The 24187-nt window shown below is 44.3% G+C and overlaps 1 protein-coding gene across 3 annotated transcripts in view; it reads right to left on the bottom strand.

The window, feature by feature from the left end:
* ANKRD17 (ankyrin repeat domain 17) overlaps positions 1-24187 on the bottom strand; it is a 42524-nt gene that overhangs the window by 14599 nt on the left and 3738 nt on the right. For 2 of the 3 annotated variants that reach the window (XM_014938349.1, XM_014938351.1), the window contains 13 exons: positions 23603-23750; positions 23178-23325; positions 21453-21686; positions 20036-20130; positions 15307-15544; positions 14436-14627; positions 13949-14058; positions 13022-13109; positions 11845-11972; positions 10782-10925; positions 10129-10231; positions 7671-8426; positions 412-560 (listed from right to left, as the gene is read on the bottom strand). In XM_014938349.1, the coding sequence (XP_014793835.1) occupies positions 412-560; positions 7671-8426; positions 10129-10231; positions 10782-10925; positions 11845-11972; positions 13022-13109; positions 13949-14058; positions 14436-14627; positions 15307-15544; positions 20036-20130; positions 21453-21686; positions 23178-23325; positions 23603-23750 (2533 nt within the window). The remainder of the gene's footprint in view (positions 1-411; positions 561-7670; positions 8427-10128; positions 10232-10781; positions 10926-11844; positions 11973-13021; positions 13110-13948; positions 14059-14435; positions 14628-15306; positions 15545-20035; positions 20131-21452; positions 21687-23177; positions 23326-23602; positions 23751-24187) is intronic. The other variant, XM_014938350.1, reaches the window with a different exon arrangement.

The following is a 24187-nucleotide window of genomic DNA, read 5'->3' on the forward strand; positions in this document are numbered from 1 at the left end:
CTCTCTCCAACTCCCTGAAAGGAGGGTGTAGCCAGGGGGGGTCGGTCTCTGCTCCCAAGGAACAGGCCATGGGACAAGAGGAAACGGCCTCAAGTTGCACCAGGGGAGGTTCAGATTGGAGATTAGGAAAAAATTTCCCACGGAAAGAGTTATGAAGCTTTGGAATGGGCTGCCCAGGGAAGGGGTTGAGGCACCATCCCTGGAGGGATTTAAAGGATGGTTGACACAGTGCTGAGGGACATGGGTTAGTGATGGTTTTTATCAGAGTGAGGCTGACGGTTGGACTAGATGATCTTAAGGTCCCTTCCAACCTGGACAATTCTGTGACTCTGAATCAAGTCTCTAGCCCCCAATTCATTTGCTATTTGCAATTCTTCAGGAGGAAGCAGGAGAACAGCCCCTGTGGCTCACCTGGGCATCGATGTCGATGGCAGGGTAGATGGGCAGCATGGCCGAGGGAGAGATGATGGGGCTCGGCGTTGGCGTCTGCGGCTGGGAGACGGAAGCGGCGATGCTGTGGGTGGGAGTGTTGGACATGGCAGATGCTCTTCCACTCACTGCTGTGGGACAGAACGACCACACTCAGTAAAAGCCAAGCACCTCCCCTCAGAAAGCTCAACGTGACAACGAATGGACAGTGGGACACAACTCCCACCGACAGACAGAACGCCCGAAAAAAAACTTTTATTTTCCACAAATACCTATTTTCCACACATATAACCCAATCTTGGAACCTTTAACTCTTTGAATTATTATCTATGAAAAAGGTTAACTGTATTCAATCCAATAGGTAAGCAGCAGACTGGTGTGTCTTCTAGAAGCCCACCATAAAAAAAAAAAGTTTGGTTTTTTTTGATTAATTTTTTTTTTTTTTAACCCAAGATCTTTCCCACATCAAGCCAGGCGTTACTGGGACCAGGTGCTCCATACCTGTAGCAGCAGGGCTGCAGAACAAGTCCACTCAACGGGTACCATTTCTGTTCAAACAGTTTGAAGTCTCCTGTGTAACAGTCTGTCCGACCGTGACCCCCCGCCCCCCGGCCCCGACAGACACAACGAAGAGCAGCAGCGCTGGTGTCAGGGTGCTCACGTGGCACAACTGGGTGAAACCAGACAAGCAGAAGCTTCTTAACAAGCCGTTTTGCAGAAACTTTGGTGAAGGTTGTTAGGAGAAGCCAAAGGTATTTACTGATTTTCAGCTGGTGACAGTGTGCGGACACGACACAAAAGCACCAACTGCCACGCTCCCTGAAATTCATTTCATACACAGAACATTTAAAAGTACAGAGCAAACTTGCATCTCAAACAGCCTTTGGGGAAAATCTCCCATTTTCCTACTTTTTGGGTGTTTCTTCTCCCTTAAAAAGAACTCAGCACTTTTCTCCCTGCCTTTTCTCCAGCATTTCTACAGGCCTTTCCCAGGTGTGACCAGCAAAGGAGAAAGGAAAATACTGTTCACTTCTGGCAAGTTCACAAAAGCACCTTTAACTGCAAAATGAAAAGGAAAGCAGTTTCCACATATTGTCAGCATTGATCTAATACACACCACTGAGTAACCTTATCAAAATAATGCCCCTCTATCCCCGATTTTTAAAATCCTGCTCATTTGTCAAGCGGGTTTAATCACCAGCCATGTCCCTAACTGCCAGCCATCAATAATTAGCTCCTATATTTAATTTGAAGTGGTATGTTTTTCAAGGGATGCCACAAAAATTGTACCCTAACATGCCAATTTGGGTACTCCCTCCTCTGCATGACAGCTAGGTTCTTCCTCCATTACTAATTTAATTTCTGGACTTCCTAGACCAAATCCCCCAGCAGCTAATATATGTCACTGAGAGGAACAAAATGACCCCCAACTCATAACATAAAAAGTATAGTTCACCTTATATTAAAGAGTAAACCAAGATTCAAACTCTTTATGTCTCTGATCTTTATACCAGAGTGCCTTTTGAAAACTGTTCCTAAGAGTCAAATCATACTAGGTATGGAATAAAGGAAACATACAGAACCTGAGCCAAAATATTCTAGGATAAGGCCAAAAGCTATGGTCTAGGGGAGCTCTGTGCAGGAGAACCACCCGAAGGTCATAACACAATATCACCCAGTTTATATATCATCGAGTTAAACTTGGCTCATTCCTTATTCTGACTGTAAATTAGAGATAGAACCTAAAACCACAACTTCCAATTGGCTTCATGCAGAAGGACAAGAAGTTGCCCGTTTCCACTCCTGCTCCTCTCTTCACATGCACGACTGTAACACAGAACTGTGAAAAACCAGCAGATTTCCCTTCTTTCTGTAAGTTCAAAGAGGAAGTTAAAGCAGCACAAAACAGCACCGCAACTAAAAAGGATCATGATTCTTGGCTCTTGCATCTAGTCCAAAATAACCTGTTAAAGATGGCAAAATGGACTGGAAACTAACCAAATATGCTTAACTCGGGTGATAGAAAAGCACAATCATCAAATAATCCATATATGAAAAAAGTTACCCCTGCGACAGGAGCACATGTATTTTAACCAGTTGCTAAGAATCACTGCTGTGGTGCCAACGGAATATCTCTGTATTACAGCAGGTACTAGTAAACTTGTTAAGACTTTAAAAAAAAAAGAGTAAAAAAAATCAAGGTAGTTAGGAAGTTCTCAATTCAGGCACAGTCTATGTTTTATACCTGTGGTGTTGCACTGAGGGGAGGGAAAAAAGAGGGGGAAAAAAACAAAAAAGACATGTTTAAAAGCCAGCACCCCTCTTTCCAGAAGGAAGAAAACCTTTATTGTACATCCCATATATAAATGATTTTACACATGCTAGTGGAGAATGTGTATGTTGACTTACAGTTCTCATATTAAATACATTTCCAGCGTGCTTCAGCAATAATTCATAGACAAATATAGTTCATATCCCTACAGCATGTCACTGAGACAAGATATTAATTTTTACAGATAATGACTTTGACTATATTTATTTCAACATCATCTGTGCATGCCAAGGGCAATGAATAGAATCTTCACTGTGTCCAAATAAAAATATTAAAAGTTTTCAGTAAGCCAAAAGGTTTTCACCAGAGTCTTGAGCAGTGAGAAGAGTAACCAGCTGGATCAGCAAATCTAAACGCAGTGACAGGCAGAGGCTTACCCTTCCCCTCTCCCCTCCACCTACTCTAACAGACAGGGGCAAAATTGGACTAAAACCCTGTACTTCAGCTCACAAACATTACTTCATAATGAAGATAATGAAGTCTTCCTAGCTCTTGGAAGCTATTAGAATATTTTAGTATATACCTGCCTTGGTCCAGGACCAGCTAGCAGTCTTAATCACATTATGAAATAAGGTCAAGCTTCTTTGTCGGAACCCATCACCCCAAGCACCATTTGACTACTCCAGTCACAGGCTTTTACACTGGTTTGGATATTAGACAACTAGTTTTGGGCCAATTGATAGTACAAGCATGGCTGCTCTTCAGATTGGTTTTTTTCTGGACATCTCCACTTTTCTCTTTGCTTTAAAAAAAACCAAAAAAAACCAAACAGACATCCTCACAGCTATTACCTTCTCCCCCAAGCCCAATCACCTCACCCTCTGGAGAAGCACTGGGCCTTACAAATGCAGCCCCACTGCCAGGGGAGGAAAAGAAAACAGCCAAGCTGACAAATTAAAAAAACCTGAAAACTAACACAAGATACTTAACATTTAAACCAATGGGATTTTTTTCCTCACTGATCTACATGTCCTACATCTAACGGAGTGTCTGGAGAGAAAACCTGACATTTTGTGAAGGAACACGGGGCTGTTTGCGCTGCTCAGGTTTGCTGCTTCCCTCAATACTTCCTATCTCACTAAGTGCAAGGTGTTAACTGAAACAAAGCACCTTCCTAATCCCATTCCACCTTCAGGCCGATCATGGAGTTTCTTACTAGTGCTGTCTGGCTGTGGGCACAGCGTTGCTCTTATCTCCTGTAACCTCAAGAGCAGAAGTGTGAAAGGACTGGTCTACACTACAGCACAGAAAGTCAAGATGAGGGACTGACAAACAAAAAAGTTACAAGAAGTATCTCAGAAACCTCCTCTTTTTCCCAACTTGTCTCAACAACTGGGTCCACGTCAGTGTCCTCTCCTCTGCCCCCAGTTTCTCTGTACTATCTGAAGCTCCTAAAAGCTGTGTTCCTGCCACACACACTTCGAGTCAATGAAGAACACTTCAGATGCACAACATGCTTTGGGTGACACGAGGGGAAGTTCTGTTCTGGATTGCAATACAAACACTGCTTCTGTGCACCAACAGCTCTGCACACTCCAAGGACAGAGCCCCAAATGCATTTACCATCCATTTGCAAGAACAATTGTGACCAATGTTAGTTACAGCAGGGCCAAAAAGCACCTGCACTTCCCTGCAGTCCCTGCACAGGTTGCAACTGGGACAGAAGCTCCTGGTTTTCCTCTGATACTGGTGCTCTGCAGTCATTTTTTTCAGTATGGAGTTACTGGGAAGAACTCACAGTCAATACATATTCTTTCTTACATATGAATTTAGACAGTTTCAGTTAAAACTGATTCATCCCACAAGGCAGCTTCCAGGAACTCACCTCATCAAGTGCTTCACGACTCCTAAAGCTTTTTGTGGGGGTGTTATTGGACAAAATCCTCTGAGTAGTTACTACTTTTCTCATCTCACAAGGCAGCTTCCAGGTTCCTCACCAAGTGCTTCACGACTCCTAAAGCTCTTTGTGGGGCTGTTATGGGACAAAATCCTCTGAGTAGTTACTACTTTTAAAAAGTTTGCTATTAAAACAGGGACGTATTGTTTTTCTTTATATCCTTAACACACCGCTTAACATATGCCACGTTAAATTTTTTCAGTATGGAGTTACTGGGAAGAACTCACAGTCGATGCATATTCTTTCTTACATATGAATTTAGACAGTTTCAGTTAAAACTGATTCATCCCACAAGGCAGCTTCCAGGAACTCACCTCATCAAGTGCTTCACGACTCCTAAAGCTTTTTGTGGGGGTGTTATTGGACAAAATCCTCTGAGTAGTTACTACTTTTAAAAAGTTTGCTATTAAAAACAGGGGAGTATTGTTTTTCTTTATATCCTTAACACACCGCTTAACATATGCCACGTTAAATTGTTAATGTTGTTTTCATTCAAGAGTTACGTAACAAACCCTAAAAACCCAGTCCTGTTCACTGATTTCCCAGCAAGCACAGACCCTGTGTAACATCCTAAAAACCCACTCCTATTCACTGATTTCCCAGCAAGCACAGACCCTGCCCCACAGCAGGAGCTGCAGAGCCAAGCTCCTGCTCCTCAGCACTTCCAGTGGGAGCAGAAAGGAGCCCCGAGCTATCACTGACAGATTATTTATTACTTTTTTCAACCTACCTTATTCCGTTCTTTAAAATAAACAACCCAAACCCCTTAATTTGGTACATTCTCTCCCTCTGTTTCCAGGCAAATCGTGCAGAGCTCTGCTAACACCAATTAACCTCTCTATTAGCCAGGGATCCTACTCTGAAGTCCCAGGGCAACACCACTTTGGCCTCTACAGCAACACCCCCGTCTCTGCCAAACACCAGCACCTCCACACCTGGCCTTGTTTTAAACAAGGGCTTCAAATGGGAAAATTAAACTCATTGTTTGCAACTCATTAAGCACGAGGTAAACATTAGATGGAGTTTGCAGAGTCAAGGTGAAGCTTTGTTTCTGTAAGGGGTGCTGCAAGCCACAGCTCTGCTATGGAACTCGGCTCCTCACGGGGAGAGATTTCAATCCCCAGAATGCTCCAGAGGGTTCCTATTAAAGCAATACACAAAGCTGCCGATAAAATATTTAGCTGCTGCTTAAATGTTTTGTGTTGCATGAAGCCTGTTTCACCTCCACACTAAATTCTGGTATGTGGATTCATGCTGGCACTTCAGTTGTATACTCGAGTCTGTGTATAGTCCAGCTTTGACAAAAACCCACCTAAAACCAGTCACTTCACAGAAAAGCAAAGATGGAATTGCATCTGTACTGCTTTTAACAGCTTTTTGCTACAAGTGCCTCTCAGAGTGCAACTCACACCTCATTCCCTGCTGTGTGTGCGTGCACCTACCCCCACCTGGGACCATGCAGAACAGAAACACTCACCCAAATGCACACTGGAAATCCCTGACCTTTCCCTAAAAGCCAGGCAGGAGCATCTGGGTACAGGGCAGATGTTAAAATCACAGATTCTTACAGTGTTATATGCAGTTAAACACATAACTAACATCCTGACTCAGGCTTTGAGTTGTCTTTAAACACATCTGAAGTGAGCTGCACAGATTCTTCCCAATTACCAATGGAACTGGGTCGCTGGTATCGGTATGTATCCCAGCAGCTCCACACAAGACAGATCTTCACTACCAATTCATGAGGGATATAGTTTTATCTACTTTTTCATGCATCAGGTTTGGTTTTTATCCACTGGCAGCTTCTCTCTGCCTAGGCTACAGCTCTAACACTAGACTTCCAGAAAGGAATCTGCAGCTCCCCTAAGTTTCACTAACCTTTAACAAGGCTTTAACATCAGGTTACTTATTAGGTGTCTGATATCAAAAGTGTTGTTCCAAGTATTTCAGACAATCACCCCCTGGTATTTTTAGCCATTACTGTACCCCAGTAACTCCTGCAGCACAGGTGGGACCAGCTCCACACCTCTGGGCTAGAGCCTTCTGCACACACCCCTCATCCTGGCATGTTTCACAAAGCAGACTCCTCAAAATAGACAGCACTTTGAAAAAATCAAAGTACATCAGCTTCATCAAAAGCACCTCAGCACATTTTCACCAAGTGACATGACATTTTTAATACTATTTCCTAACAGTTGATCTGTATTCAGCTGAGCAGCCAAACCCAGTATTTCAGCAACTACTTTAACACAGAAGGGGTATTAAGTGCAACTGAAGTGGGTGTAAAGGAAAGCAAGAATAACTGAACTCTCATTTCCTACGGTACTTAAAACCTGTTTCATTCTTTTATTTTACTGCTTAAGGCCTTGAAGCACTGATGTCACGGGGTAAAGAATTCTCCAAAGTGATTAAAAAGGATTTGGTAAGGCTAAATTTGGTTTTCACTGGAAAAGCAGCCACTTTTATGAGTAGACTTTTTTAAAAGTCATGGGATTACCATCTTTTTTTTTAACCAAAGACAAGTATAAGCTTCCAATAGGTGGAATATTCAAGGCCAGCTCGAGCAGCTCTCAAGGAGACTAGAGGCTCCTTACACACCCCAGGCTCGTCGTGGTGCTGTAGTTGCTCCAAGCCAGGTTTCAGTCACCTGCTCCAAAGAACTGGCCCGTAGTGTCAAGATGTTGCTCCTAAGCTACAGACAGGCTGAAGCAGAACTGCCAGACCCTAGCATATCACCCCAAAAAACTATCAAGGAGTCAAAAAAGCCACTTCTGACATACCAACCTGACAAACAAGCACCGGTTCGCTCAACAAAAGGAAAGGCAGCCCTGAAATTGAAAAGTTAAATCTAGTTTTCTCAACTCCTGCAGACGAGGAGGAGAAGGCTAGTGGTGGTCCTTGCTGCAGGGCTAGCAGGAATACACAAACACACACACACACACACAGAGAAGTGGACATCCCCTCCACTGGTCAAGCAAATTATTATACCTGCTCGTAACAATATAAACCCACCTGCCATGATGTCATCCAGCGTGTCATTGAGCGTCTGAGCAGGGCTGGCTACCATTAGCCCTTGCTGTGTTTCTGTCAGTATTCCTTGCCCCAGCCCTGCCAGTTGTGCCTGGCCCAGCACTGGCTGTCCAACTATAACACCTTGCAGTTCTGTAAGGTTTGCGATGGACCCCGGAGGTAAGGAACCCGCTGCCAGAGGCAAAGCTTGTGGCATGGCCAGGGGCTGAATTGGTGCAAAACCCGTCTGCGCGGCAGCTTGCTGAGGGTCATCTTTAAGCAAGATGGGGTCCACTTGCTGTAATCGCGCATAGTCTCCCTCTGAGAGTTGCTCTCCTACCCCCACGGGAGTCAGTAGTCCCAGATGCTGGCAAGACTGTTGCTGCTGCTGCTGCTGGAGCTGAATTCTTTGCGCTTTTACCTCTAGATATTGCTTTTTGAGCTGCTGCTGAGTTTTCAGCTGTAACTCTCGCTCCACTTTCTGCAGTTCCTCCAAGATCTTTTGCTTCTTCTGAATTTGTTCCTCTCTGGTTTTGTTCAGCTCCTCGATCTTCTCTTTGGTGAGCTGGTCAGCGTGCGCCAGTTCCAGGGACTGCAGCTGAGCGTTCTTCTCTATGGCTTCTTTGATCCTCTGCTCCAGCTCTGTCAACTTGCCCTGAGCCTCTTCTACAATGCTCTCTGGAGACTGATTGGTGATGTAACCCTGCACATCCTGGTTTGATGCTGGCAAATGACTGCTGGGCTTTTGTTTAGAAGCAGCTGTGTGAAAAAGAAACCCCCTCAGAACCACAGGAAGTGCATACGAACGGCATCCTTCATCACAGAGCTACCCCTGGGATGGATGCTCAACGGCCAGTTAGGCACCACAGCACGGCACCCCCAGAAGGTCAGCCTGCACCGGGAAGGCCCTCCAAGAAACCCCTGTCTTTGGCTATCAATTTGAATTCAGCAAGGCCTCCAAGAAAGCCCTGTCTTTGGCTATCAATTTGAATTCAGCAAGGCCTCCAAGAAAGCCCTGTCTTTGGCTATCAATTTGAGTTCAGCAAGGCCTCCAAGAAACCCATCTTTGGCTATCAATTTGAGTTCAGCAGCCGCGTTGCAATTACTGTGCCTACACCCCACATAGCCCTGCGCTGCGTTGACATATTTACTCCAACAATCCTTACACTTTTGCCAAATGAGGCGACTTGTCTCGCGAGCCGCTGTTATCAAGTGGTGCTACGAGGTAAATGGAAACAAAAAAGAAAGGATATGCTGTCCCTTCGCTCCGTGTTTTGTGGCTGGGATGGTGTTAAGACATAAAGGTATGGTCACAGCCCTGAAGCACAGCCAAAGTGATGTGAAAACATCTCGAGGGACAGGTGACTTGTTCTAGGCCACCAGATTTGTGAATAACTTAGTGTATTTTAAGAAGCACTACGCTTTCTAGGACTACTGAATCCTTTCACTACAGGTATCCAGCTTTGCCCCGCTGACAAACAGCGCTACAACCCAGGCTGGCCGTTTCTAGTGAAGGTGATCTAACAGGGTATGTTTAGCCACTACGTGCTATCCAGAGCAGACAGGGCTTTGCCTGTGTCAAAAGTCAGCTCTCTGCCCAGGCAAGGCATGTGTTTCAGCCTTCCTGTACGACCGAGCGATGGACTCATCCCACTCAGCTCTTACGAAGCAGTCCACAGTAACACAGCTGCCACGGGCTGCCACACCCGGCTGCAGAAGGAACAATCGGTTAATTTTGAAGGGCGAAAAGGCAAATCAAAACTCAGGGTTTGATTGAGGCAGTGGAGGTGCCCAGTTTCTTCCAGTCATATCCTCGCTGTATCTCCAGAACAATAGAAGTGCACACACAGCATTAATTTTATGACCATGCACGCCTGTATTTGCACTACTGCTGGTCCTTGGCAAAAAATTGTTTGGGAAGAGAGTTCTTAAGTACAGAAAGCGTTAAGTGTCAAAATGGCGATATAAAAATCAGTGCAAATTTAGTCCTAGGAGGACCTGAGCCACATCAGACTAAATATTTTATAGCACAAGAAATTCCGCCTTCAATCAAATCAGTCAACCCCACTCCAGGACTACTATCCTAAGTAACAGCAAGTTAGCAAATCAACTACCAGATGGAGATTGTCATTGTTTTTACAACTTCCATTATCAAATCTATATAGGCTTCTGGGCAACATTTTGCATTAGTCCACTATGTCAGATTTATATATATATATATATATATTTTAATGTATTTACTTAGGCAGATTTCTTGACGCTTTATGATTACAGGGTTAGATGACTGATACTTCGTATTTGGCGGATAAACAATCCTTAAAAAAAAAATATATATTAAATTGCCGTTTCGTTGACCGAATCCATAAACACTCTTCATAGGAACTACCCTGCTAGAAGTGCAACCCTCTATCTTCTACCTAGGAAGGATATTTAGAAAATAAGCTCCGGAACTAAGACTGACCTTTATTTCTGATGGGAAGGGTTGTGGCGACATTAGCAGGGGGTTTGTCAGGCTCCTGGGGTGGGACGACCATGGGCAGCGCCTGCACTGGTACACGAGGAGCCTAAAACGTTGGATACTAACAGATTACTTTTCTCATACTCTAATCTAGTTATAATTCAATAGAAGGTAAACAAAACCTGTTAGAAAAGCAGACTTTCACGGTAACATTTAATACTTTTTTTTAAAATGCTGAGTTCAACAGTCAACAATTTGAGATCATCTGACTTCTACGCACTTTGCAGTTTTAACCTAAGAAATTACTTGCCAATCAAGACTCATCTTGGCACGGCACTGTGCTATAGTGTGGTAAAGCCAATATAAGCCACAGTGGGCTACAAATATAATTCTGAAGAAGAGCCTCATTAAAACAGAGCTTTTCACTTGTTGGAGTTTTTTTCCCCTCAATTTTTCCCAATAATATTTACAGAGCAATAAGAAGAACGATGAAAGCACTGAACAGCGATGCTCAAAGAGTCTTTTTCAAAGCAGCTCAAAGTCCTTTTCAGTGCGTTCACAAAATGATACCACACTTCTTTAAACTCTGAGCAAGCTGTGAGCAGAAATGCAGAAAAGCCCCACAAATCCACAGCCAACCGGCCCTTAAATCTTACCCTATTTAAATCATGGGATGGCGGGGTCAGCTGAGTGGCATCAGGTGGAGGAGCAGAAAGCAAGTTGTTTGGGTAATCTAGAAGGTAACAAACCACGCTGGTATGACCACCTTTAGCTGCCTCTATCAACATTGTTGATCCATCCTAAAGAGGGAAAGATCACAGTGTTAGAAAACAGCATCAGGAAAACAGGACAAGACTGAAGCATTCTGGGAGACACGACACAGTACAGATGAAGATTGGGCTAATAAATATTCATTCAATCTGCAGTAAGCCCATGTCTAACCTTAAGGACTCTGAAGTCTTTTCAAAATAGAATCATAGAATCATAGAATGGTTTGGGGTGGAAGGGACCTTAAAGATCATCTAGTTCCAACCCCCCTGCCCTGGGCAGGGACACCTCCCACCAGACCAGGTTGCTCAAGGCCCCATCCAGCCTGGCCTTGAACACCTCCAGTGATGGGGCATCCACGACCCCCCTGTTCCAGTGCCTCACCACCCTCACTGTAAAGAATTTCTTCCTAGTATCTAACCTAAATCTCCCCTCCACCAGCTTAAAACCATTGCCCCTTGTCCTGTCGCTACTCTTCTTTGTAAAGAGTCCCTCTCTGGCTCTTCTGTAGGCTCCTTTCAGGTACTGAAAGGCCGTTATAAGGTCTCCCCGGAGTCTTCTCTTCTCCAGGCTGAACAACCCCAGCTCCCTCAGCCTGTCTTCATAGGAGAGGTGCTCCATCCCTCTGATCATCCTCGTGGCCCTCCGCTGGACCCGTTCCAACTGTTTAAATTTTTCTTTTGTCTTCTACAATTAAGACCTTACAACTGGAGTGTAACCTTTACCTCACAGGCATCAATAAACCTGCATTCTCCTAACTCCAATTTCTATAAATGTGTTCAGGAGCATAACACCTCTTCATGGAAATGCCATCTCTCGCATCTCTCTCCTATTCAAATCATGACACGTTGGGCCAGTTGTAGAGAATACCAAAGGCAAACTGGCTGGGATCAGGTTAGTTTTGAGATGAAAGGCTGCCTGAGAGGAACACAAGGTAGTTGAGCGACCCACCTTCAGCCTGTGGGTAGGATCAGCCCCGTGAGCCAGCAGCAGCTCCACGACTGCCAGGTGCCCCCCGGCGCAGGCCAGTGACAGCACCGTGTGGTCATTGTTGGCTGTGGTCCTGTTCACGTTCGCTCCTTCACAAACACAGGGGGAAAGGTTATTGAAAGAGATTGACTTCAACCCGTTCTCCTCTACCAAAAGCAACAGGAGTTCACCTTTTCCTTAACCATGAAAACATAGTTCTCCATGTTCTCCAGTCTTACAGCTGGTAAATAAATCGAACAGCCAATTAGTACTGTCATCAGAAGACTGTTTTAACGTGTCACAGCCACTAAGACCAAGGCCTTGCCAACTGCCTAAGGGCTCTAAAGGCAATTCAACTCTGAGCATATATGGCTCCAAAATGAAAAGCCACCCTACCTGGACTAGCACTCCAAGCTCACCCTTCAAATGGCCACATTGCTAAGTATGGAACATCACTTAGTAGGACAACCTGTTGCTTTTACATTTGCCAACAACTGTGCCAGAGCTATGCTTCTTAAAAAACAAAACAGAACAAAACAAAACCCAAGGGCTAAGATCCAGCACACAGATCCACACATCTTGACACCAGCAAGACCAATTGCAGCTCTGCTTCTTTCCTCTACAATCTACCCAGGGAAACTCACATCCCCCTGGAAGCTTCAGGCCAGTTCTGTGCCATACAAAGAAGGTACAAGAAAAATCCTTCAGTATCAGCTCAAGCCAGAGAAAAGAGCACTTCGAGCTCTGTATCAACTCCCTGTGTTCAACAGTGATGTAGGGCTGGAGCTGATGGTTCTGACAATCAAAAGTTTGTTACAGTCAGAACTTTAAAACAAACAGGCACTTGGAGTTAAAGTTGTAGAAAGACAGGGCTCAAAAGCTTCATCAGGAGCACGGAGACACCCAGAAACCACTGCCACTGTTGCTGCTTTTACTAGGAATTAGAGACAGCAATACATAACTATTTTCAGAAGTAGCTGCAGTTCCCACTAATCTCACCAGAAAGCAGAGGTGATCACTGTGTGCTTAGTCTGGGAATCAATGACCTACTTCAGTTAAAACATTTGAAACAAATCCAGGGAAGTTACACCAGTGCTGAAACATTCTTAACTTGGAGCAGCTCTAAGAGCAGGAAACCCACGGCCTCTCCCCCTCTCACCTTTGCTAATGAGGAACTGAACGGTGCAGACGTGCCCAGCCCTGGCAGCTTTCATGAGAGGAGTTCTCCCTCCTTCCGACTCGTGCTCCTGCAGCAGATAAAGACAAGCTTAACATTCAAAACTGACACCTGTGAAAGGGTGCAATTCAGCCTTTTGGGTTTTTTTTTTGAATGGAAAGACACCAGACGTGGGAGATACCATTTTAATGTTTCACAAACTGCAGACATAAACATTTCAGTAACACATGAACTGAGTGTATTTTGCAGAGAGATGAAACTTTCTCCCTGCCTTTGTACAGGTCTGAGACTGCTGGCCAAGAAGCACCCAAGCACATGGTGGGGATTTTAATTAATTAAACAAATTGTGTTCTGTCACGCTTTACTTCACCTTTTGCCAACATATGGGTGTATAACCTACTGAAATGTAAAAATTCATTTACCTCCACCATCTTAATTCCATTCCAGCACACCAAATAGATAGCATCAGAACAGAACTAGCAGCTGGTTGCTGCTTAAGGTACAGAACAAATTTGCAGATACCAGTATGATCCCATCACCAGCTCAACAATTCAAAGCTGAACACCATTCAGGATTGCATGTGACAAAAGAATAAAATCTCCCAATTTTTTTTCTGTACAAGCAACCTTGAATGGCTTGGAAAGGCTTTAGACAGCAACTGCCGAAGTGCTGCAACTGATCTAAGCACTTCCAGGTAATTAAACAACCAAAAATCCATTCAAAAAGCACCATCAGCTCACACTTAGTTAAAAGAAAAAGGTTAAAGGCAATTCAAATACAACTCCAACAATTAACAGCAAACTTGCTAAGTTTTCAGCAATGAGCACAGGACCAAAAAAAAAAAAAAAGTAAAAAGACGCTAATAATTTTATTTCCTCGTTGATTTTCTTTAAGAAGGTGATGACTTACCAGATCAGCACCTGCCTGAAGTAGGACATCTGCTACATCAGTGTGGCCATTTTCACAGGCGTATGTCAGCGCCGTGTCCCCCGTCGCCGTCGTCGCATGCACATTAGCCCCTGGAGCAGTAAGGAGAAGGGAAGAGCTATGAAGTTCATCACAGAAAACACCCAAGTCTCTTCATAATCTTTACCAGATCAGAAAGCAAATTCTTAACTTCCCCCATCCAATCCAACATCTATGAAACTGACAACCACACTCTAGAGGAATAAAAAAATAAACATAAACTGTAAGTTAAATTCCAAGCGAGTTTACATCAACTTAACCTTCAAAATCTAAGTTAGGGTCCAACTAGTAAATTACTGCAGGTTCCACAAATCTTTGCTGCCAACTTCAAGAAGCTGCTAATGAAGATGTAATGAATATGAAAAAAAGGTATTGTTCTCTTAAGGTTATATTAAGACTCTACAAAACTGTTAAGAAAATTACTCCCTACCTGCAGCTAGTAAATATTTAACCAGCTCCAAATGACCCTCTTGAGCAGCCTCCATCAAAGGTGTGGAACAACCAAGTTCTATGTCAGCTCCTGCTTTAATAAGAAAATCAGCAACCTCCAAAAACCCTCCACAGCAAGCCAGAGTTAATGCCGTTTCTTGCGTCTCCTCTGTTTGAGCGTTGATGTTTGCCCCTTCAAAAAACAAAACATCAAAAAGCAGACATACATCAGAAAAGAGCAGTTACTGAACCCAGGATTGGCAGACAAAGCCAATAGGCACAAGGCACCTTCTTCCTATGTATCTCATTTCTAGAGCTACAGAAATTTTCTTCTAAAATCATAGTGTGTCCAACTATAAGATTTCCACTTTAACTGCTTCAGAAACCCCTCTGAGGGCCTCAAAGCACTTCTCTGTGGCTTCTCAGCAGTAACAGCACCCCAGGACAGGCCAATGCCATGATGCAGAGCACAAGTTACCCTCATTACCCACCACCATACAAAGTCTGTCTGAGAAAATCAAAACTTCTTCTAAAGAACAATTCAGAATGGCCTCTTACAAACCAAATGAGTAGACCAAAGGATATTTTGCTTTAAAAAAAAAATAAACGAACCAAAAAACTCACTAACGTCTCAAAAAGTGTGTATGTGGGACAAGTTCAGAAGTTGTTGAAGAAGGAAATACAAATTGCAGTAACTGGGCTGTTCCCCCCTTCCCAAAATATCCAGAAGCCTACTGAATGACAGCCCACGGAAGGCAGCGCAGGAGTTACCTTGCCCAAGTAGCAGTGCCACCATCAGCTCTTTTCCCCCCCTCCCAAGATACCCAGAAGCCTACTGAATTACAGCCCATGGAGGGCAGCGCAGTAGTTACCTTGCCCAAGTAGCAGTGCCACCATCTCCTCATGGCCTTCTCTAGCTGCTTCCATCAGTGGGGTGTATCCTTCATCGTTGACCTCTTCCAAGTTAGCTCCACGTTCAATTAACAGAGCGGCCAGCTCCACGTGCCCGCCACAGGCTGCCAGGGTCAACGGGGACTCAAAGGAGTCTGCGGGCATGTTCACCTGAGCCCCGCTGTCAAGCAGTAACCGTGCCACCTCCACGTGCCCATCCTAGGGATTCAAAAAACAAGAGTTCAAAAGACTGTCAAAACAGAAAAAAATCACTCTTCTCCAAAGCTTTAAGTAGGCACTGACTCAATTCCCTCAGAAGACACAGAAAGACACAAATGAGTAAAGTCCAAAACTACAGTTAAACTTGCTTAATAGTTTTCCTGAGCATTTTTACTAAGTACTTGGATTAAGGCTAAAGATCTACTATTAAACAGGCACAAAAAGAAACTTCAAGCATGTTTTACTGAATATGTTAAATTCAAAACTGAAATATTTTGAAACATATGTCAAACTTTGCTACCAACAGAAGAAACTTCAAGCATGTTTTACCAAATGTGTTCAATTCAAAACTGAAATATTTTGAAACATATGTCAAACTTTGCTACCAACAGCACAAGCCACAAGCTGGTCAAATTCTTCATATCAGACTCAAGTTTGAGTGTTTGGATGGACAGTAAGTAATAAGTTACCACTCAAATGTATTTCTTCTTGCATTCTGCCAACAAATATACTACTAATAATACAAGCAGTGTAATAAATAAGGGAGTATTAAGAGAATTTCAGTCCAAAATATAAAATCATCTTCTCCTAGATGCAGGAAGAACAGGTTCTGATGTTCTTCCTAAGGACCAATAAATAAGGGAGCATTAAGAGAATTTCAATCCAAAAAATAAAATCATCTTCTCCCAGATGCAAGAACAGGTTCTGATGTTCTTCCTAAGGACTACAAAACCTTTACAGCACAAACGAGTCACTCAATGCTAATGCTGCCCCCTTGGTCAGAGAGAGGGAATTTTGTTTTAAATTGAACATGCAGGTGCATTATCTGTTAAATAGAGTGTATTTTAGTTATAAAAACCAACGCATGTCAGGAATAGAGCTGGTCCTCACACCCACGCAGACTGTTAGTGTCTCCCAGTATTGACATTACAGATTCCCAGCTTCTGGGGAGGGAGGTGGAAGAGAGGACAGGGTTTAAGTTCAGCATTTTTGCTTCCTTCCTTTCTTAAAAAGAAGCCGTGGAAGATGACATTGCTTGCCTCTTGGGCTCCCGCAAAATTATTTCACTGCTTAATTTAATACCTGAGTCAGGACTTCCTTTCTCCCTCCAAGAGAAATGCCAGAAAACAACCACGTGGCAGGGGTTCCTCACACACCTCAGGAGCCACCTGAACCACAGCCTGTCCTTGGCAGGCTTTTCCAGCCACCATTATCATGCTGTCAAACTCGTTCTACCAAAACGTAGCTCCTACCTTTGCTTTCTCCCTTCAGAAACAAAAAACATATTTGAGCATATGATCTTTGTCCTGTTTTTTTAAGCCCTAAGTCCAGGAAGGATCTGAAGTGGCTTTTCAGGTCCGTGTTTGCACTGGAGGCTGACAGTGACATACCCAACTGCCACTCAGTTCTGCTTTTGTTCAGCCAGAAGCGGAGACGGCACAGGCATCGAGGGCCACCAACACCACAAACTCTCCAAACTGGTCTTCTCCATGAGGAAACTGCCATCCTTCAAACTTGGAGTAACCACGATGGGAAAAGGTCTGACACACAAAGCCCAGGAGGGCTGCACAGAAAAACCAGCCTCTCAGCAGGAACAGGAGGCTACCCCAAGGTTGTCACCGAGCAAGGTAAGCACACCTGGAGCTCACACTGACCAACAAGAGGCAGCAAATTGCAACCGCTGCCATCTTCACCAAGCCAGAAACCACAAGCAGCTCTTTTCCAGGCAAAATGCACAACTGACATTCTTACACTTCATTGTCTTAAGTGTTTTATACCTTCTTCTGATATCCAAGCAGCAAAACACCATTTCCTCTCAGAAAAATATGTAGGCCATTAACTAGGACATATTCACCTTTTACATGGAGTGACAACACTATTTTAGGGAAAAACACTCCAAGCCTCCATAATGAATCTTCCCTCAGGGAAATGCAGAGAAGGTGCCTCAACCATCAGGCTGTGGCAAGACACTCACTAACAATCCCTACTCATGCCAGGTGCAGCCATTGGCAGGATAAAGCTGTGCTTCAAACCTGCGTGGATGGGCCAGGTGGGCTGGAGAACACCTCCTGGTGTTCAACCACACGCAAAGTTTCAACAAACCTTGCAACGTGGCAGTGCTGTTCAGCTCGTCTACAACAGCTAGAAAAGGCCTCATAATTGCTATTAAATCACCAAAAAAAAATAAAAATAATCTTACCAACCTGCACAAGGGCACCAGGTGTCTTTTAAAAACCAACCACTGTGGGCAACCAGCACTCAGCCCTCACTGGGGACCATGAGGGTACTTCAGAAAGAGGAACTGCCAACTAGACAAACCTGCTTTTTGCTCCAACAAGGCAGGTCACATTGCCCAACAACTCCTCTGCATTAAACCCATGTTAACTCCTGTCTATAAAAAGCTCTCAATCAGGAGTCTTCCCCAATGCCTCACAGGACAAGGTTTAACAGTCTCACTGGCTTCTATCTAAGCGCTACACACAATTCTGCCCAAGTTCAATGCCATCCTAGAGAAGGTAGTTTTCCCACCTCTCAACCAGGAGTCTTCCCCAATGCCTCACAGGACAAGGTTTAACAGTCTCACTGGCTTCTATCTAAGCGCTACACACAATTCTGCCCAAGTTCAATGCCATCCTAGAGAAGGTAGTTTTCTTCTGCTACTGAAGAACGACAACAGACAAAGCATGCTGAGATGAGAAGGGCCTGCACAGCTTTATTTCAGACCACAGCCTTCAGAAGTCCTGCTGTGGAAAACTGCTCCTTCTCTTAATCCCAGCTGAAGGTACTGAGACTCTCCATTATCCCTCAGTTCCGAGCTGCAGCGTGGAAATGCCTACTTAGAACAGCTTCCTGCAGAAATATGGGAGACAGACTTTATTTTTAACCCTGTGGCTCAGTAAATCTTAATAAAAATATGGGTCTCGACAACCAATGGAGTTTTGTTAGTCTGCTGGTGGAGGGAAGGAGGGGGAAGATGGTGGCAGGGACAAGAAGGCTCGCTCCACGGCTCCACGAAACAGCAGCTTTCTCTGCAAACTTCTCACGTGTCAACGAGCCGTCCTGATGAGAAGGCTACTGTGTGTGACACCAAAGGGTGTTTTATCCTCACCTTCCAGGGAACTCCCTGCAAGGACAGCACCTCTGATATTTCTACAGCGAATCCATTCCAATTTCAGAGCGAGATAAACACAAGCTGAAGTCCTGTTTATCTACGTGCCTTTCCCTCTAACGACTTCTTGAGAAGTATAATGGTTTCTGTTAATGATTCCCCTATCTGAAGTCATTGACTTCCCTGAACAGACAGAACTGGCTGACTTGAGAGCCATTATGGTTATTTCAGGAAAGGGAAGACTAAATAAGGATTTGCAGCACTCCTGCCCAGCCAAAGCTACACAGCCTGACACCACACCACGCTCACAACACGACAAGCTCAACCCAGGAGAAATCTCGTTAGAGAGGAGGGTGAAAAGGAAACTATCTAAAGACACAGATTTACCAAGTTTTCTTCACTACAAAAGCCTGGAAGAAAAATCTCAAGTCTGGCCACATCAACTCTATCATTCCAGCTTTAAGGTGTACCCACATGTCACCTTTTAAGGGAAAGCTTCACGTGGTGTTGTGTTGTACAGTAAAAAACCTATTATCCAAAAACCAGTTGTTCTCAGAATTTTACTAGATTTTATAAAAAGGTTAGAATTTTATTCTACGCTGTCAGTTTAGAATTGCCTCAGACAGGCAAAGCAGAAACATGAAAGTACTTTTCCTACTGAGAGGTTAATGATTTCCCCTTCCATTCCCTAGGTGCTTCCCAAACAGGCTGTGATCCTGGGTTCTCAACCGTGGCTATGGGAACTGGACACGTGGCTAGGGGAACCGCACTAAGCCAAGTGCAGACACACACCTCAACGTAGCCACCTCCCCTGACAGAGAACTCAGCTCCCAAACTCCTTGCACATCTCACAGGTATGTCAAACGCCTCCAACAGCCAGGCTATGACCACCTTCACAGCTGATGTTTAGCACATTAGGATCGTTAAAAGCATTTCAACAGCCACTGAGCACCTTCCACTTCAAGGTATTTAATTTGGAGATTCCTGTACAAAGGACTTTCCCCATCATAAACTGAAAGTTGCTCACTCAGAAGCCTGCAAAATTGCACAAAGCACACACACACACACAAAAAGTTCTGTTAAGAAAAAAAAAAATAATCACTATTATCTACTTTTGGCTATCTCAAAGTTAATAATTTCTCTGAACTGAGGTCACAAAAGTATGTGTCTGAAAGCAGGTCTCTGTGGTTATCAGAAGAGCAAGTGACACGCAACAGCGCGAAGAGAGATGCAGCCTGGGACAACGAGCACAACAAACTCTGATTTCTGCACAGGAGGAAAAAAAAAAATAAAATCAAGTGCAGGTGGACATCCAGAAACCTGTTTATTCAAGGGTGAGTTCAGAGAGCCCTCCTGCAGACAGAAGGCAGGTTCTCCCTTACCATGCAAGCTTCCATGAGAGCAGTGTGCATTTCATCCGTCTTGTGCTCCTGGTCTGCCCCAGCTTCCAGCAGGAACCTCACCATTTCTAGGTGGCCTGTACGGAGAAAATATTGTAACAGATAAAACTACTTTAGAAAGCGCATTTCACAAGTCATGGGAAGAGTCTGATGTACGTAATGAAGGTACAAAACGTACATAATTAGCTGCCTAATACTCTAAGGGAGGCAAAAAGGCCTGTTGCCCAAGCACTGACACCTAAAAGGCAGAGTGTACATTTTGCTTGTCTCCAAACGCTAAGAACTTTAAAATTAAATAATTTCTGATCACAAGCAGAAGTATCTTGTATAATATAGCTACAATACAGAAAGTTGACCATATTTACTTTGTGATAAAGTGCATTAGTTGCTTGTCTCCTAAAGAAATTCTCTATTAAGTGAATTAAGTATTGTAACAATTCAGACAAAAAGTTTAAATCTTGATACTTTCACTCTCCACAGTGATCAGCATTTTACATCTGGCACATACATGCCACGTGCCAGGATACAAGCATCAGAAAGTGTCTGTTCATAGCCTTTAAATTAGTTTTGCCCCGGACAGAAAGGGTGAATACACACATTTGAGAAGACTTTTCACACCTGACAGACTTTTCCACCTGTCCTGGTTTGAGGTAAAACAGAACTAATTTTCTGTTCAGTAATTTTACTTTTTGAGCTAGGCCTCTTCTGACTAACTAAACTCTGAAATTAACAGCATATTGTTCAGAAACTGTTCACTCTCACAGTGATAAGACCTGATTATACCAAGGAATGGTGTGCAGAGAGGCCCCTGCTTATACTTATTGCTATAACAACCAAGGTCAGGGAAATTTGTTATTTGCCCCGTTGGAGGGTCGGAAGCGGAAAAGCGTAGAGGGGTCCCACCTGTGGGGAGGAACGGACAGGAGAGGTGACCCAAAAACTGACCAACAGGGTATTCCATCCCATCTGCATCATGCTCAGTATAAAAGCTGAGGGATCAAAGGGTCAACTCTCTTCCTTCAATGGCTGATGCCCGAGGAGGAACCTGTCTGTTCGTCTGCCTTTGATCCCGATCCGAGCATTCCTGACTCCAGAGCTGGAATCTGGCTCCTGTCCATCACCCAGTCCAGCCTGGGACCTTCCCCCTGCACCGGCCGGTGAAATGATCGTCATCCTGGGAGCTCGATACGGTTTTGTATATACTGTTATTTCATTATTTATTTATATTTTTATTAAAGTAGTTTAGTCTTTTTCTAAACTCATAGTTTTTTTTATCCCCCTCTTCCTCTCCTCTCTTTTCCTTAGTGGGGGGGAGGGGGCATCTGTTGTTCTGGTTGGTCAATTTGGTCAAAACCACGACACCACCCCTGCGTCTCGCGTTGGGGCCCTGGCACTGTACCTTTGTAGCAGGCCAGCGTGAGGGCGCTCTCCTTGAACTCATTGGAATGCGTGTTTATGCCCGCTCCGTTCTCCAGCAGGACCCTGGCCACCTCCACGTGGCCGGCGCTGCCCGCCTCCATCAGGGGAGTGTGCCCGTTCTCGTTGTGGTCCTCGATGCTGGCGCCCGACTCCAGCAGCACCTTCACCACGTCCACGTAGCCCCCGGCACAGGCGTACGTCAGGGCTGTATTGCCTACAGCCAGGACAGAAAAAGGGTTGAGAACACAATTTGACAGCATTCTAAACTGGGAGCTTCAACTTACGCTCCGTTTCATCGTTTTTACGTGGCTACCTTATCAACAGGGCTTTTTCAGCCACAGGGAGGGGAAAAAAATTAATAAGGCAGGGAGCCTACAGGAAGGCTGGGGAGAACCTGTTTAGAAAGGCCTGCAGTGACAGGACGAGGGGCAATGGCTTCAAGCTGGAGGGGAACAGATTTAGACTGGAGATGAGGAGAGGGTTCTTCACTGTGAGGGTGGTGGAGCACTGGAACAGGTTGCCCAGGGAGGTGGTTGAGGCCCCTTCCCTGGAGATATTCAAGGAGAGGCTCGACGAGGCCCTGGGCAACCTGGTCTAGTTGGGGGTGTCCCTGCTGACTGTGGGGGGGTCGGACTAGATGGCCTTTGGAGGTCCCTTCCAGCCTGGGCAATTCTATGATTCTAACTGCTCAAAGGACCTCAGTGCTCTGAGAGTATCTCTGTGTGCCTGGTGACTATAGATGCACTTCTCTTCCCATTTCTATCCCAGCTTCCATCACAAAACCCCATTCCTTTTCCTGTAAATCAGCAGGGATGGATCAAGTCTTCAACAGCTCTAAAGGGTTAGATCGAAAATGCCCGTAGGCTTTACAAGGCAACGAAGGCCTTGGAGCAACCTGGACTATTTGGGGGTGTCCCTGCTGACTGTGGGGAAGTCGGACTAGATGGCCTTTGGAGGTCCCTTCTGGCCTGGACAATTCTATGTTTCTGTGAAAACAACCTCTGTGGAAAAAACTACACGTATCCAAAATAAAACAGTCAAAGAATTTGCCTTTATGAAAGACACCTTGGAAAAAACTGAAGGTCAAAGCAGTGTAACTGCTCAGAATTACTTCACTGAAAAAAAAATAAAGTAACAAAAATAAGGTGGTTTCTGGTATCCCAACTCTCCTCATCACTCAGGATCAGCACTCACTCTGGCAGTGAGTGCTGACTACACAAAATCTCTCCATTGCAAAGCTGCACAAAGTGAGAATATTTCCCAATTTCCTACAAAATGGCCATGGGAAAAGGAGAGCAGGGGGAAAGGGGAATGAAAAAAAAAAAGAAGGGCTGTTTTCTCATGTTTACTATTTTCCCTTGGTTTCCTAAACCTGACACCAATAATCTTCTATGTACACACAAACTTCCCAAGCTGTGCTTAAAATACTACGTAACAACAAATCCCACGTATGCAAAAAACTTTCATTTACTAACTGGCCATATCCACCTTTGTACGTCTGCAACCAACTAATATTTTATAGCTTCATTAAAAAAAAAAAAAAAAAGGCAGAAGCTAAATAGTAAAACCAGGAGGAAGCATTCTGTGTTGCTTGGCTGAGAGCCATTCCTCCCAAATTTGCTCACAAAGTCGCCCCCACACTGGAAATCTCAGCTTTTCAGTCGTTTTCACCACTGAAAGAAAGAAGTCGAAGACACTTCTGTACCTGTTGATGACTGTGCATTCACATCAGCACCATGAGCCAGCAGCAACTTGACAATTTTGACATGTCCACCATTAGCAGCTGCCATTAACGGCGTTATGTCTCCCTTAATGCCCCGGTCCTCGACATTAGCATGCATTGCCAGAAGAACCTGGGAACAGAAGGGTGGTCAACAACACCAGCAAGAGACAAAACAGGGCATCAAGATGGTTCAAACCCTACACAAAGCCCCCACCTTCACCAACAGACAGTCTTCTGTTAGATACACTTAGAGTAAGCCCAAAGAATGCATTAACAACATTCAATTTACATATAATTCTCCATTCACAAGTTAACTGACGTTTTCTGCTACCTTACCACAACCTTCCAGGTTGTCACCACTTATTTTTGTACAACACACACGTACTAAAAGCAGCGAGGAAACCAACCTGTGCAAGCTCATAATATCCCGCTGAGCAGGCTAAACAAAGGAGGCTCTCCCCTTCCTCTGTGTGCTCGTTCACACTTCGGCCTTCAATTAGCAACTTCCGCACAGCATTTACATCTCCTTCAGAACAAGCCTCTGCCAAGCTGCGGCTGGTAAGATAGAAAGCATTTACAAGTGAAAATGGGCTGTGCTCTACGTGCAGAGTGAAAATCCAACAGGCCACAAGGATGCAATCAACAAAAAAGGGAACACAAGCTAAAAAAAAGTGCCAACCGCTAACTAAAGAGGCGGCATTTTTACACTTAAGGTTTTCCACTTAACTTCTCTGAAAATGGAGTGATGTGCATACTCAACCACTCCCCTTACTAAATTTTAACAGAAGTTTACGAGAGAAACATCTGCAGGATGACCAGTTGGGTTACCAAATTCCACAGTATGTGCAACTGAAGCAGAAAACACGTTGAGAGAAGACACAATCGTGGACTTGATTTACTGTCTCAGCACTACACATGCAGCTCGATACGTCCTACAGAAGTACAAAAATTTTTTGGTAATAATTTAAGAACTTGAGGACTAAGTGATAACT

The sequence above is a fragment of the Calidris pugnax genome, unplaced genomic scaffold (genome assembly GCF_001431845.1).
Source record: "Calidris pugnax isolate Ruff unplaced genomic scaffold, ASM143184v1 scaffold72, whole genome shotgun sequence".
Classification (NCBI taxonomy): Eukaryota; Metazoa; Chordata; class Aves; order Charadriiformes; family Scolopacidae; genus Calidris; species Calidris pugnax.